Genomic DNA, 16461 nt, shown 5'->3' with positions numbered 1-16461 from the left:
TCCATGGGGGGGGTTCTTTTGCAATGAGAGTAAAGGAAATGGTTATTCAGGATAACTTGCACTGTAGCCAGATTTGAAAGACAATTCAGTTGGATTTCTGTTCTCTTTAAAATCCGTAAGTTTTGTTGGTGAAGAATAATATGTGGATTTTGAGTTGAATTGGTTAAATTCAATGTTTCTACTCATTACTACTGAAACTTTCCTATCAGTTGAATCCCTTATAGTCTCTTTTCATTCAGGAAAAATTAGCTTTATTTACACATTAGCTTTATTTATTGCTGAGCTGGCATCATATTTTCACTGTTCTTTGGATGAAATCTTTTTCCCACCTTCTTCTATTTCCACATATTTTTTATACTCATTATATTCAAGAGCAGGATTCATCAACCTGGGCACAATTAACGGTTTGAGTTTTGTTGTTGGGGCATGTTTAACAGCATTCTTCACCAGATACCAGAGCCATCTTCTCCCCACAGTTGTGGCAATTAAAAATATTTATTGTCAAATGTCCCTCGTGTGGGAACCATTTACTCTTTTAGAGTTTCAGACTGTCATTTTGCTGCCATTTATTCCCATAAAATTCTTTAAAGGCAGTGAATAAATGTATTTGGAAAATTTTTGAAACATGAAATACAGTGTTCTGGCAGGATAGGGATATCTTTGGTTTGTTTACCAATGAACACTTAGAAATTAGCGTAATGTATAGAGCATGATTTTTAATAAATTTTTAAAAGTTAACCATTTCAAGTTTATGAAAAATTATTAAAACATTTCTTTTTAAAGAATTTTTAGAGGGTCTATCTCATGTATCACAAACATTTTCATTTGAGATTGTCTCAAATCTTGATAAGAATCATCTAAGTTTCTGTCCAAAGACCTCAACCTGGACACAACTTTATCCAGCTTCCTTGAGTTTGGGATGAAAGCAAAAGCCTTTATTAAGAGCAATTTTCAGGTGGTATCTTTTCCAATGTTGAGACTTCAGTCTTTGCTTTTCTTTGTATATGAAAGGCCCTGTTTTTGTTATATATGTGTTATCTATCTACCTTTCTCCATGATCTTTCATGAACTAAGTGATATGGGAAGGATGTTAGACAAGGACAGGAGATACACAGGAATCCACAGCACATAGTTAGTCCTTACTTTTGTTTCTGAGATTCTCAACTGTTTACAGTTTTCCTTCTTTTTTATTTCATAGAGGCCCAACATTCATAAAATAAAGTAATCTGACATGTACATATATGCTAGGTCACATGGTAAGTGTTACTTTTTCTTTTTTTGGTACCGGGGATCCAACTCGAGACCTTGCACTTTCAAGGCAGGTGGCAGAACCACTGAGCTAAATCCCCAGCTAGGGTAGGTGTATATGTGTTGTTAGCAAAAACTGCCAAACAGTTGTATCATTTTCCATTCCCCCAGTAAAACATGAGAGTTCCATTTGACCACCAATGCTTGCAATGTCAATCTTTTAATTTTAGTTTGTCAGCAGGTGATTTTGATCTGACAAGTTTGATGGATATCTAGACAAAAAATGATACTGACATAAGCATTTTCCAAAAAGAGCAAAACTATTTTGCTTTGATTGCTTCATTTGCACAGTGTTAGTTTTGATTTTTGATTACCTAGATGAATTTGTTTGAAAAATTTAAAATATTCCAATGTCATTCTTCATTAAAAACCTTCTTGCGCTATTTTAATGTAGAGTCTCCTTGCCTCTATTTATTTGTTCTGTGGGGTAGCTTTTCAGTTCAGTAGCTCTGTGATACTAAAAGGCATAGCTAAAGTTTATTGAACTAAAATGTTAATATTTTCCTGTGAACAGTTGAGAACAGTATGCAGTTATAACCACGCAATGCTGGTTTTAGCACCTTCAAAAGTATTTTTTTGAGGTCTAGATTTTGGTATATAATCCCTAGATTTTTGAGATTAATCTTAGAACTTTCAGTACTCAATTCTAATTATTTGAAAATCAGAAACTAATCTTAAATGTGCAGTACAGGTCTGATAAATCAAGAAATCCTGATTCATATATGGGCATCATTTTGGTAACTGTGTTTTACAGATCTAAGCTCTTGTTTATTTAGTTCTTATAGTTGCTTTGACAGCAAAAACAAATGTGGAAATTTATTTGAAATAAGGAATTTAAAGAATAATTTAAAAGTGGAGAAATATTTTTCTCCACTCAAACAATAGACCACACAAAAGAGTCATATTGCTCAATGAATATTTGTTAAGATATGAATATTTGTTGTTAAGAATGACATCTCTATCTCGAAGCAAGAGAGATTTTTCCCTCTTTTTTGGTTCTAATTCAGCTGATGCCCCTATGTTCTGAGTCCTCCGTTTCCTCATGGGATTTTATGATGTCAGAATACACAGATTAAAACAAGAGGTTGCAAATCATTAGTGATCACGTGAATCTTTTCTTTAGTTAGTGATGAATTTAGAAATGTTTCAAATTCCATAAACAATGTGGTATATGATATACATATACACACATATACATATATATATATATATATATATACTTATGTTTATATAAAGTTTTACTTTCATCTGAATATTTTGACAAATCCAAGAAAACTTTCTCAGTGAGGTTTTGACCTCACTGCGCAGGGAGAGATATTATTTTGGCTGATTACTGATAGTGATTGGCTACTATCAGTGTGGGCTCCAGCATTTACCTCACCTTCTCATCCACCCTTGGTTAGAGGCTCACTAAGAGGGATCTGAGCTCAGCTCTTGATCAAACATAAGAGACTCTTACTTTTCAGGTCTGAGAAATGGAGAATGATCTTCGTCTGGCAGAGTTAAAGTGGTTCTTCTTGTCTGTAAATCTTATTTACTGTGGAGCAGGAGATTGTAGTTTCCCTCTGATCTTACAGTATTTAACAAAAAGAGAAAATATGCTTCTGGCAGGTCCATATTTTTCCAAGAATTCACATGGTTAGTTAGTGGTAGACTCAGCCAGAGAGTACAGTTTTGTTGTAAGTTTCCAATCTGCCTGCGCTTCATCCCATTGCTGGTATTTCCAAGTGAAAATTATGCTTATTTTGAGTTCTGGTGGCAGCCATCAATTTGCTCTCGCTACACACTTCCTCTTGTCAAGACACAGAAGCTGCGGCACTCGGTGCCCACGTTTCCCTGGCCTTTGTGATCAGTGTCAATAGCCAGTTTGGAAAACTGTGAGTCGAGCATTGCACCAAGTACCTGATGCACGTTATTCTTACTTAATCCTTTGATGTGGTATATGTTTTTCTAATGAATGAATCAAGGCTTCACATGTTAAGAAAACTGCCAGCTATTAGTCTGTTTTTAAGTCAAAATATGCAACCTTGAATCTTTGGAATCCAAAGCTCCTGATTATTATGTGTTACTTCTTAGATGAAGGCAAAAATGAAATAAAATTTCTGTCTCTTTTTAATTTCCCTAAGGGCTAAAATATTTTAACTTAAAGGTGAGGAAACTCAAGAATCAGAGGAGTTAGGAAACTTGCTTTACATCTCAAAGGCTTGGGATTTAGACTCAGATTTGTCTGACTTCAAGGCCACACTCTTTTTCTATTTCTTGCTGCTTACCCAATAATGTTAATAGCCATTATTTATACCATCATCATCTCTTTATCTAGAACTTACTACGTGGTAGGTTCTGTTCTAACCACTGTCCACACATTTTCTCTTTAAATCTCACAAAAATCTGGTGAGGTAAGTTCTGCAATCATTCCATAATGTACAGATGAGAATTTCCAGAGTCAGGGACTTTAATTAAAACTCACCCAGTAGTCAGTCTAATTTCAGTATCCATCAAGTAATTTCACCCTTATACTTGGGCAATACATCATAAATTGCAAAGCTATCTTATTTACACTAATCTTCGGATTAATCCTGTAAGTCAGCATCTTATATGTAAGAAAACATATATTCAGAGGAAATAATCCTCCAAATGAAAACAGCACACAGGAACTAGACTACAGCATGGGAAATCTCAAAGCAAATTTCATGCTGTTAGATAGTTAACTGAGTTAAAATATTAACAAGAGAGTGTGTCAGGATTGATACCCAACCTTGCTAAAATGAATGTTGTTGTTAGGCTCTGAAGGAACCTATTAATGGGACTTTCAGGTACTGTCTGGATTAGAAAGGAAGAGATTTTGATCAATCTTCTATGGTTATCCCACGTATAGGCAGTGCCCTTCCCATGGCATGATTTCACTTCCAGTGGATGTAAATGTTTAACAAATTTCTATCAATTCTTTTCTTTAACTTTTAATTTGGAGGTCCAGACATAAAAACATCCGAGAAGTTAGTGGGGATTTCCTTTTAATATTAGGCAAAACATATGACCAACCTTTTTCTCAGATGGAAGCATAGATATTGAGCCTAATATATATTATTAGATAATTATTTAAGTCATGATGTCTATATATTTTTTCTGATAAATTGCACTTTTAGTAACGTAGGAAAAGATAAACAATTTTTATTGTTTGAAATGTTTGAATTCATAAGTACATGAATATTTTCCTTTACATCTCTTGCACAATTTCTTAAGCACCTGCCCTCTGTAGAAAGTATTTCTAGCTTGCCTCTTAGCCTATATGATTACAACAATAAATAGAGCACCCATAGTTTGCCTTGTATATAAAGCGTGATATAACTCCGGCCGTCATTATCTGCATACCTTCAAGTGATGTCAAGCCCAGAATGATCACCTCTGAACCTAGAGTGACTACAGCTACAACAAAACTTACTACTATGACCACAACAATGACACTGACAGTGAGCTGACAGACTGTTACCCCACTGTAGCCCACTTTAACCACTCTCACAGCTGCTTCTGTTCTGAACTTGAATCTGCAAATGCTATCACTGGGGATTCTTTGGCTACATAGAAAGGTTTCATTGACAACAAAAACTCTACCAACATTAATATACTCCATCACCAATGTATCAGTGCTACAGTGATGACAACTCAAATCTTCCTCATTGTCTTCTATGTCAATTTTTTTTCATTAGGACTGATAATTTGTAAAAGTTTGATGATTTCTCTAAAATTTTAGGCCACCTACTTTCCTAGCAAAATAATTAAAATTTAAGGACTATCTTCCAAGTAATTTGATGAAACCTCACTGGCAAATTCTTATCAATATTTGTTGATATTTGTTACCAACATCATTTTGGTTTGCTGAAATTATATGGCCCATCCATCCATGAGGATGCAGTCTTGCTGTTCAGAATGTTTCATTCTTTAACAAAAACATTGAATCCACATACTATGTATTTTAAATAAACATACACAGAAAAATTTAGGTACCATATTTTCTTGTCTTTATGTGTAAAATTACTTTATTTTCATAATTTTTCTTCAGATAATTTTGCTGTTTGGCAATCACAATTAACTCGAAGAACTAACTATGTGCTTATAGATACTTTACAGATATACAGACTTAGAACTAGACTTCAGACATTTACTAAGTGCCAATCTTGAATGATATGGGAGGACATGCAGAAGAATAACAATACAGAAAAATTGCTATAATAATTAATTTTATCACACATTTTTTGTTTGGAATTATGGAATATTAGAGGTTTAAATTATTTTATATTGTTTGGGTTTCATCCAGGTTTATTGTATCAGAACCAACAATAGTAGACTAGGAATAATGTATATTTATAAACACTTCCTCAGTGGTTCCAATGCATAGTCAAGGTTAAGAGTCATGAGTCCAATCAATAAAGTAAGAAAACTATTTTGAAAGGTTACATCTTATTGGTGGATTTGGTGAAGTTGGTACAAAGTATAACATAGTTTTAAATCATAAAAAGAAAAATCAACTTTTAAAACAGGCAGAAAATCATGAAAACAGCTAAATTCAAACTTAATCCAATCTATGAAAAAATGGATTGCTGTGGGGTATATAATCTTTGGAAAAGAAAAAAATCACTTTCAAGTGAAAGTTTAAAAGATACATCGAATAGCTACCAAGATAAGGACTAATTTTTTTGTTTTTTTGTATTGGGGATCAAACTCAGGACCTTGCGCTTGCTAGGCAGGCATGGTGTCACTGAGCTAAATCCCTGGCCCTATGAGGACTAATTTTTCTTTTTGGTACCGGGGATCAAACTCAGGACCTTGTGCTTGCGAGGCAGGTGGCAGAACCACTGAGCTAAGTCCCTGGCCCAGGACTAATTTTTAATACTTATTCCATTTGGGTCCATAAAACTACTGTTTTTAAAAATGTGTCAGTAAATTTACTAATATGTAAATAAATATTAAAGTTTTACTGACATTCCTTAATTTATTTTTATTGGTATAAATTGTTGTTTTATTCCTACTAATACAAATGTGATTTAAATGACCCAGTCGGTGATGTTAATAATATCTTTACATGTATTGACTGTACTTTTCTTTTTCTGTCACAAAAGAAATATATTTTCTAAGTTTTAATCTTTGTTACTAGTGAGGAAGAAAAATACATTGGAAATGAATTTAATTTTGCCTTTTATAATAACAAGTAATTTTCTCTCAAACTTACATGTAGTCAATGTTCAAAAGATACTTGTTTGAAAAACAGTTGAAGAAATATTATAGACTCTCTGGAACATTCAATCAATAAAATAATCAGCCTAGAGATCAATCATCAATTGTTTATTAAACCACCTAAAATTACAGACCCAGTCAAGAAATGGGCTAGAGAAATGAACAGACACTTCACAGAGGAAGGTATACAAATGATCAACAAATATATGAAAAATGTTTAACATCTCCAGCCATTAGAAAAATGCAAATTAAAACAGCACTAATATTTCATCTTACTCTGAAAACAATGGGAATCATTAGGAAATCAAACAATAAGAAATACTGGTATGCCTGTGGCAAAAAGGAACCCTCTGGGATTGTTGGTAGGCATGCAACTAGTACAACCATTTTGGAAATCAGTATGGAGCTTTTTCAAAGAATTGAAATTAGAAATTCCATGCAACCCAGATATCCTCCAGCTAAGTATCTTCCCTAAAGAGCTTAAGTCATCATACTACAGCAATACATTCATAACAATGTTTGTAACAGCACAATTCGTAATAGCTAAATCCTGGAAACAGCCTGTATATCCATCAAAAGATGACTGGATAAACAGAATGTGGTATCCATATACAATGGAATACTACTCAGCTATAAAAAATGACAAATTAGAGGCATTTATAGGAAAATGGATGCATCTGGAAAATATAATGTTGAGTGAAATAAATCAGATACACAAGTTTAAATACCAAATAGTATCTCTCATTTGAGCAAGGCAAAGTACAAATAAAGAACACAATAAGGATGGACAGAAAAGGACAAGAGGACAGATATTATCTAACAGGGAAGTGGGTGAAGAGAACAAGAGGGAGGGAAAGGGGAAATGAGAGGAATAAAGATGTGCCATGTACAGGAACCTACTGACTCCTATCAATGTAAACATTATATGCCATAATATGTGCCAAGACAAATAATATCAACAAGTATGCAAAAGGTGATAGGAGAACCAGAGTAGGAGAGGAGAGGCGGAAGGAAGTTAAGAGGACTAGAAAAAAACAAGCTGTAACAAGTACCTGGAACCACTCCCCAAGATGATTTTAAACTGCATAAATTCCGAACATGTGCTCATAAAATAAAAATTTAAAATGTAAAAATAAAACAAAAACAAAGACAAGCTTTAAGTCTCTCTTATGAGAGCACATGTACTGGCACATGTACTTTTCTCAAAAATGCTGATTTCCTTCCCCTTCCTTTCTTAGAATTCTATTCATGCTCCAAGACTCAAACCAATTCCACCTTCTCTACCATACTCTATTTATCTCTGTTTTGATGTATTTCTTCTTAGATCTAATATGTCTTTCATTTTCCACCTCATTCATTTTTACACTTAAGCTTTCATTATTCACATTTTCGTATGTCTTACATTTTCAACAAAATAATATTTTTGAAAGTGATCTATATATTTTTTAACATTTTCATCAAAATTTGCAATTCATATAAGCACTTATGCAGCTTTAATAACTGTCAACACTTTTTAAATCATTTTTAAAACCACCCTATTGCTTGAGACTTTTAAAGCAAATTCCAAATATTCTCATTTAACCTTTAAATACTTCAGTATGCATCTCAAAATTTTAAAAGGATATTTTCTTGTATAACGAAAAATCATATGATTACCTCTAACAAAATTGAATTATTATTTTATTGTTTAAAAAACTGAATATATATAACATATCCAATGAAGTGCACAAATCTAACTTAAGCACGTGATTAAACTTGTTTGTCATGACTTTGTTTTTTTGGTTTTTTTTGGTACCGGGGATTGAGCTCAGGACCTTGAGCTTTCGAGGCAGGCGACAGAACCACTGAGCTAAATCTCAGACCCAGTGACTTTGTATTTTTATTAAACATCAATCAGATGAAGACCTGATAGGCGGCTTTGTGCCTTTCCTAAGTCAGTATCCCATTCAGATAAATACTAACTCCTACTGCCTAGTTGTTAACTTCAAATAAATGAAGCCCTATGGTATGCAAACTTTTATATCTGACTTCTTTAAATCAGCCTTGTGTCAGTGAGTTGTGTATGGTGTCAGGACTGTTAGGGGGCCTTGATAGAGATTATGTGCCCAACTGTGGGACACTGAATGACTTTATGACTTGAGCTGCCTTTTATGAAGCGATTCATGTTGTGAACGGGGGCAGTAGTCATACTGTGATGGCCAACCTGACTCCATTTGTGTAAAGTGGAGTGATTCTGGGTGGAAGCCTTCCCCTTCCCCCTTGGGAGTCCCCTCAGTTAATGCAAAACAGACACTGCATCCTGTGTGAGTCTGCAACTATATGTTATCTTTGTGACCTTTTGGTAGAGCAATTTACAACTATGTTACCTTTACTACCTTGTAAACAGAAGACCCCACACCTGTGTGATACTTTGTTTTAACTAAACTGTGTGAAACTTCCCCAACCCCCACTAGTTTAGCCAAGTTCTGCCCCTGTGAAACTCGGCTTGTGCTCCCCCTCTCCCTGAGCCCTCCCCAAATAGAAGAGCCCTAAGTGCACCCTGCAAACTGCCTTTCCTTTGTCCAGAGTTTTGGAGGCCTGAGTCCACTCTGCATCAGCTGGCTTATAATAAAGGATTCCATTTTATTGGTGTGAATAGTCATACAACCTTGGAAACAGTTTTAGAAATGTATTATAAAGTTGAAAAACACGTTCCTAATGATGCAGGAATTTTACTATTAATTATACATCTAGAAATATGTTAATTATTGTTTGAAAGAATGCATATATCAAAATATTCATAGTAGCATAGTTTATAATAATAGCAATGGAACAAAATTGAATTTTTATTAACAGGACAGATTATTATTGTGATGTAATCAATCAATGAAATATAAAATGAAGAAAATGAAATAGTCACAAGTTTCCATGTAGTTGTTTTGTACATGTACTCTGTACAAAACCCTTCTATATTGAGAAAAATACAGTGTAATAGGACACATACAAATTTTAAAAGGTGAGAACATGGGTAATAGAACATCCTATTAGGAGAATGATTATACCTAGCAAGAGAGGCAAGAAGGGCGGAAGGGTATATGTTCAGAAAGAGGAAATGAGTTGGGTGTAATTGTACTTAAAAACAATTCTCTCTTAAACTGGGTAATGGGAATTTGACTATTTTCCAGGTTATTCTTTTAAGGATAGACAGCTACTTGTATATTTGAACTTTTAAAAACACACGTTCTTAAACAGTGTGAATGGAGTGTCCTATGTGGTAGAGGATGTGGATTAAGATGTTGGCAGATGCCAGAAAATCCAGATTTGTAGGTCATGAAAAAAGTTTGAGATTTTTATCCTACTGGGAATGGGAATCTTGACATTTAGGGGTTTTGACAGGAGAGTCTATAAATAGGTCAACAGTTTGGAAGCAACTTTCTGGCTACTGATGGGTAAGAATCTAAGGTGCAAATGTGGAGGCTTGGAAACCTGTCATGTGTGGTATTCCTTAGGGGTGGTGGTGAGATCATTATGCACATTTCCACATAGAATATAGAGGAGGGTATACAAAAAGCAGTCAACAATATGAATCATAGTATTATAATTGGAACTGATTTAGAAATAGTCAAATCTTTTATATTGATAGTAGTCGTTACAAAATTAGTTATTCCAGTTATAATTTTTGTTTATTTTCTAGGACTTTTTTGATCATTTCTCAAATTTGAAGTTTGCCTCTTGATACTTATCTTCCAACCTTGTGTACATAATCTAATTAATCTCCTCATTTTTCTTGTATCCTTATTCTCCATTCAAGTTGCTCTTCCTATGTCTCCCATGCCAATCTTCTCTCTACCACTCCCTGTTTTCCTCAGCTGCTCTTGTCCACAATTTCCTCTTCCTCCTCTCCAGTCATCCATGTGCACTGAGAATCTCCAAGATCTGGATCTGAACTTGACTTGTCCAAATCATGGCTAGCTTTATCCCTCAAAGATCATTTCTTTTGCTTTCCTAATATCTTGATCACCATTGCAGTAGGTTTATTCTCATTATACTTCATTACCCTACCTTACCAGCAAACTCAAAGCTGAATCCATAGCAATCTCTTTTTGTCTTGCCTCATCTAACATAATTTTGTGAGGTCCAAACCTGCGTCAGTCAGGAATTCTATGGGCCGCTCCAGCTCCAGCTTCAGTTCCATATAGCTCTCACCTGTTACCACTCCATCCTCTACCATGAGTGAGTTGAAGAAATAAAGTCCTAACTTTCAACTCTGGGAGGACTGGATCTGATTGTTCATTGTACCCTGAGCCAGGGTACTCCAGTCCTGGACAGGGCTGTGATCTTTTACCACGAAGCTCATGGGTCCCACTCCAATCTTAATTTTAGAATTGACCCCAATCTGGGCCCTGGATCTGATGATCCAGTTATGGTTGCAGACCTTGTAAGCCCCAACTTCTCCCTAATACAATACCTGTAGATCTAAGATTTTCTTGCATTTACATTCTGGATTCCTATCCTAATAACTAACCAGTATATTTGCTAAACTTTGTAAAAATGAGATCTGGAGCTCTGTCATATTCTTTTTGTTCCCATCCCTGCAAAATACAGTTTCTTTCATAGTTGAACTTTGGCTCACAGATCTAAGATTCTGGCGTCCTGAGAAAGATCTGTTGTGCATGGCTGACTGCTGGCCCCCATTCTCTGTGAGCATCCTGACATGTGCCAGATGCTTGGACAGAAATGGCAGGCTCAGTGTGGAGGACGAGATGCATCTCTGCCTTGCGAGTTGCGTGGTCCTTACTGTTAGCTACAGCCTGAATTCCAGCCAGCTTGGTTCTTGTGAGCAGATCTCATTTCAGACAACAGTACCATTCTCGCTTCTAGTAAACATCCGTACTTCCCCGATGAATCTTGATGAGAGTTTATCAAGTTTTGAAAGTTTTATGGTCTTTATAATAAACTCAAACTCTGAGTTGTCCTTGACTTTTTCTCTCCACTCTTCTTAGGCCACAGTGTGGTGCACATTAGACAATTAATAAGTGGCTGTAAACAATAAATGAATGGGGAAGCTGAGGGCCACTCACTATATCATATTAAAGTTTGTAAGAGGTCACTGAAACCCTGCATGTCTCATCAGAAGAGAGGGAATAACAATACTGAATGCCTGTAGATATTACAAGGATTAGCTATGGGCAGTGTGGTATACCTACTGGAAGAGGCATGAACATCTTATGATGTCAATAGTATTATTTTAATAGTCTGTGTCAGAGGTCGCCCAATGTCAGCACCATTTGTTACAATTAAGCCACAATATTAAGTAAAATAAATCAGACAAACAAGCTTAGATATCACATGATATTTATTTATATCAGCCAAAATATAACTAAAGAGCAAAATAAAAGATAATGCAAAGTAGGGAAAGAGACCTTTTTCAAATGGGAAAGGAATCTAGAGAAGGAGGGAGAAGAGAGGGCGGATGGGAAAGGCCATCAAAAAAGAATCGAGATGTGCTCTGTCCATGTACCTACTCCTCATGAGGAATGTAATCATTATGTAATGCAAACACGTACTAATAAAAAAATAAGAAGTGAAAAAACCAGTTTTATGTTATTTTTAAAATAGATTTTATTTTTAGAGTAGTTTTCTATCCATAGCAAAATTTAGTAAAAGGCATGGAAAGGAAAAGTATGTTTTGATGCCCCCAGACAGGCAAGGCCTCCCCCAGTGTTAATGTTCCCCACCAGAGGGTACATTTCTTAAATTGATGAACCTATATTTTATTTCATTCTTTTTCTCATTCACATTTTTAAAATCCCAGTTGTAAGAATCAGCTGAAATCTTTCACGAAATAGCTGTTGAGAACAGTGAGAATAAAAAGAGACATACTTATCTTTAAAAAGTTGTAACAGTTATGTAAACCTATAATCTTTCATATGAAAATGTTGGGTATGATATGTTTCATAATTCAGATTTTTAAAAAACTTTCAAAGGTATTGTGGTATATATCCTGTATATTACTCAGTTCATGTGGCAATGGCCTCACTAAACATTTATATTTTTACAGTTGAACATATGAATAATCACATTAAATTTAATAAAGATTAAAATAGCATTAAATATCTAGGTTAACTTTTATGTCAAATATAATTGTTCCAACATTTAAACATTTCTGTTTTTAAAGCCTTTTGGATTTTGGAATTGTGCATCTGGGATTATAACCTGTGTTGTAAGAAAAAATAGTTTATTTTGGATATCGCCAGAAACAAGACCATGGGGTAATTTAGTCTAATGAACAAGAAAAAATTTAGCTTAGTAGGGGAAAGAACATTCACACAGCAATGATCACCCTACAATTGAACCTTATCCCCTAGAAAAAAGTCATAGATTCAGTGACCCAGTTTAGAGACGAATTATGTAGGAGCCCTTTATTTCATTGAAGTTGATACATGTTTGCCATTAGGTCCGTCCTCCAATTTCCCCAATATGCAAAACAAAAACAAAAACAAAATAACCAAAAAACTTGCCTTAAATTAAACAAAATGAATGTTTTCTATGATTAAACAAATTTACAACATCTTCAATAAATACAAAAATTAAAATAAAAATCCAAGCGTTCATTAAATAAAGGTAGAGTGTACTCAGGGGCCTTGTCTGCCTCGGTCTCTCCTAGTTTGATATCCAGGTTGTAGATATGCCTGGGATGTGTGAGGTGCTCCGTAAGTAGTTGGGAATAGTTAAATGAAAGTCTATGCTCTGTCAATATAACTGTATTTAAAATTTATAAGTAGACTTTAAATTTGGAATTAAGAAATTCAGTGGGATGCATTAAAACATCAATGTGCTTTTCCACCTAAGGTTTCTATTTTGAGAAAGGCTAATTATTATAATCTTATTTTATTGCATAAATACCTTTTCATTGCTTTTGATTTAGTGGAGGAATACTTGCAATAGGTATTGGCTCATCTTGTAAAACTATAATAAAGAGTACCCAGTAATGATATGCTAACCATATACATATAGTAATATATATATATATATATATACACACACCATTATATATGTAGAATGTTTCAGTTTTATTTTTAATTTGACTTAAGATTGCTTGTAACTATTTGAATAATTTTGATAGGGCACTTTGGAAATATATATATTTATATGCATGTGTATATATATATGTATGTGTGTATATATATATGTATGTGTGTGTGTGTGTGTGTGTATATATATATATATATTTTTTTTTTGTACCGGGGATCAAACTCAGGACCTTGAGCTTGCAAAGCAGGCGGTGGAACCACTGAGCTAAATCTCTGGCCCAGAAGTATATTTTTCAGCATCTATTTTTTTTTGACAAGAATTGTTCATGCTTTTGAATTAACTGGATCTCATGTCAGTATCTTACTTAGGCTTTGATATTCTGTCTTTGTGCCTGAATATTTGGTAGTAATGTTAATAATATTACCAAAAACAAAGTTCAACAATCCTTTCCCCTAACATGTCTAAGGTTACAGGGCTGCAACTGTTACGTCAGCTTTTGGATTATCAATAAGCCAAAGAATAATAATCAAGGTATATTGAAATGCCAGGAAAGAAAATTTTGAGTAATATAAATAAAGACAAAAAGTTTGGAACTAGGCTTTGAGACAACAGTGGAATTCATCTCCCTATTAGACGACTGAGAAACAGACTCCCCACCTTTCACTGCACTCCCCCCCAAAATGGCCTGATATGCAAGAATTCTCTCAACCATGTGTAGTCAAGATTTTCAGGTTTCTTTTTGACTAGAAATCCTGCTCAGAGCAGAGATCTTTTATAGGAGATTCTGACATGACATGAGAAGTACCCAAACTCTTGCTCAGTGTAACAACACAGATGTGTTCTGTTTATCTGTTGGTCAGATTGAGGCAGCTACAGAATTATTACTTTATATGTTAAAGACATTTTCTTTACAAGATAAAGAAAAATCTATTTTTTACATGGTAAGTTTAGCCATAATATGTTGTTTTATTTTTGTGATTATTTTTAAAAATTGAAAGATTAAATCTCTCAAATTTTGTAACTCATAATTTCTTGGTCAATTGGAGGTTGTGGGCAAAAGAATCAAGCAGAAAAAGTAACGTTCCACTCTTTATGGCATTGGTAAAATAAGTAGATGCCATGAAAAGGGGGGAAAGTTTACATCGTGGCTGTATTGCTCCAGTGCCACTTGAAAATAAATGTCTCTGTAGAATAGAATTATAGAAATATTTTAAAGAAATCAGTATTTATAATTTTTCATAATTATATCATGTTGGTTTTTAAATAAATCACTTTATTCAAAAGTTATGTTTTATATTACTGATACCATTGATCCCTTGCATCCTACGGCCATACAATGGCACCCTTGGCTTTGTTTCAACATTAGTAGATCATTGTGGCTTTGTTTTTGCTTTTCAATTTTTTATGGTAGCAAAATACTCATAAAGTTACCATCTTAACCATTTTAAGTGTACAGTTCAGTGGTGTGAAGTACATTCATAATGTTGTACAGCTACCATTCCCATCCAGCATCAGTACTTCTTCATCCTCTATACACATTAAAGAACTCTTCCTTTCCCACTTTTCCCAGCTCTTGGGAACCACTCTTCTACTTTTTGTATCTCAGAATTTGACTACGCTAGCCACTTCATGTAAGTGGAATCCTGCAGTGTTTGTCTTTCTGTGGCTGGTTTTTTTCACTTAGTGTTAATGTCTTCCAGGTTCACCCATAGTAACAAGTTAGCATGTTTTTAATTGTCCTTTAGAATAAATCCCTTCCTAGCATCTCAATCCTTGGCCAGTTTCACATGTTCTTTATGTTCTAAGGCTTGAGGCTGTATTTCTTCTGTTGATTCAATAAAAAACCTAGATTCACAAAAGACATTTCAACAGTTTACAGTTTTGAAAAAGAGTTAGAATCCAAATGTGTCATATAAAAAGGTTAAGGGTGTGGTTTGTTTCGTTAGTTATTGAAATTTTTGAAACTCGGTATTTTAGAAGCTTAATATTCTCACTTGATGAATGAATAAACCAATAGAAGAGTTAATTTTTTTTAAATTTAAGATAAAGTAGATTTATTGACCAAAAAAAAATCTCTTCCCAACATGTTTCAGTATCCCATTAGTTCTTTGGCATTATGTCTCAGAAAATTGATTCTAATCATTTTTAAAATTCTAATTCTTTTTTGAGCATGTGAATTATTGAAGAAATGGACCAAGTAGATTCTCAGTCACCTACAGTGGAACTGAAAAGATGAAGTGACCTTAGGACCACAGGCTCCTAAGAGAGGGTGCCAACAAGGAGTTGGAAGGCATTCATGCTACTCAAGCATGACGGAAAGCAATGGCAAACTTCTACCTCAGAATTTTTTTCTTGGGTCAGCAAGACATGGTCAGCAAGCAGAAAAGTTAGAATTATGCAAGATTTTCAGTTTCTGTCTGGAGGGTTTTGATGGTAGTCACAACAACTCACAGAAGAAGTACTGATCTTGAGTCTTTCCGTAATTAATGTCTCATTTCCTCCTCTGAGGTGGATCCTGTTTTAATAAATAATTACATATTATTTAATTTAATCCACACTGCACAGATGCATCACAGTGATTTTGCACAAGTTGATTTAATTATTTCTCATGGTTGCAGTTATAAAGGGCAATGGGCAGACTGAAAAATATTCCTGGAGTTAAGCTTGTGATATTGATAGAGGAAGAATGGACAGAAAGCATGGAAACTACACAGTGAATGTTGAATGCTCTGGAAATCAGCTAGTGAGTATTGCTGCTCCACTTTGATTTTGCCTAATTATAGTCTAATTTTTAGCATTTAAAAGCCATCTAATCTCTTTACCAGTATGTGGCCAAGGTCAGAGTTTTGCATTCCTTTCTAAAAGGAAAAGTGGCCCTGTATTAGATTTTCTGCCCCAATTTTTGATATA

At 34.5% G+C, this 16461-nt stretch overlaps 1 protein-coding gene across 1 annotated transcript in view; it reads left to right on the top strand.

Moving 5' to 3' along the window:
- Positions 1-16461, top strand: part of LOC101709567 (dynactin-associated protein) — a 45172-nt gene that overhangs the window by 14184 nt on the left and 14527 nt on the right. The window contains exon 2 of the mRNA XM_087192419.1: positions 16170-16294. Within this exon, the coding sequence (XP_087048545.1) occupies positions 16238-16294 (57 nt within the window). The 5' untranslated portion in view covers positions 16170-16237. The remainder of the gene's footprint in view (positions 1-16169; positions 16295-16461) is intronic.

The sequence above is a fragment of the Heterocephalus glaber genome, unplaced genomic scaffold (genome assembly GCF_053883595.1).
Source record: "Heterocephalus glaber isolate CG9 unplaced genomic scaffold, H.glaber_assembly_v1.0 deba00000331, whole genome shotgun sequence".
Taxonomy (NCBI): Eukaryota; Metazoa; Chordata; class Mammalia; order Rodentia; family Bathyergidae; genus Heterocephalus; species Heterocephalus glaber.
This window is presented reverse-complemented; position numbering and strand designations above follow the sequence as displayed.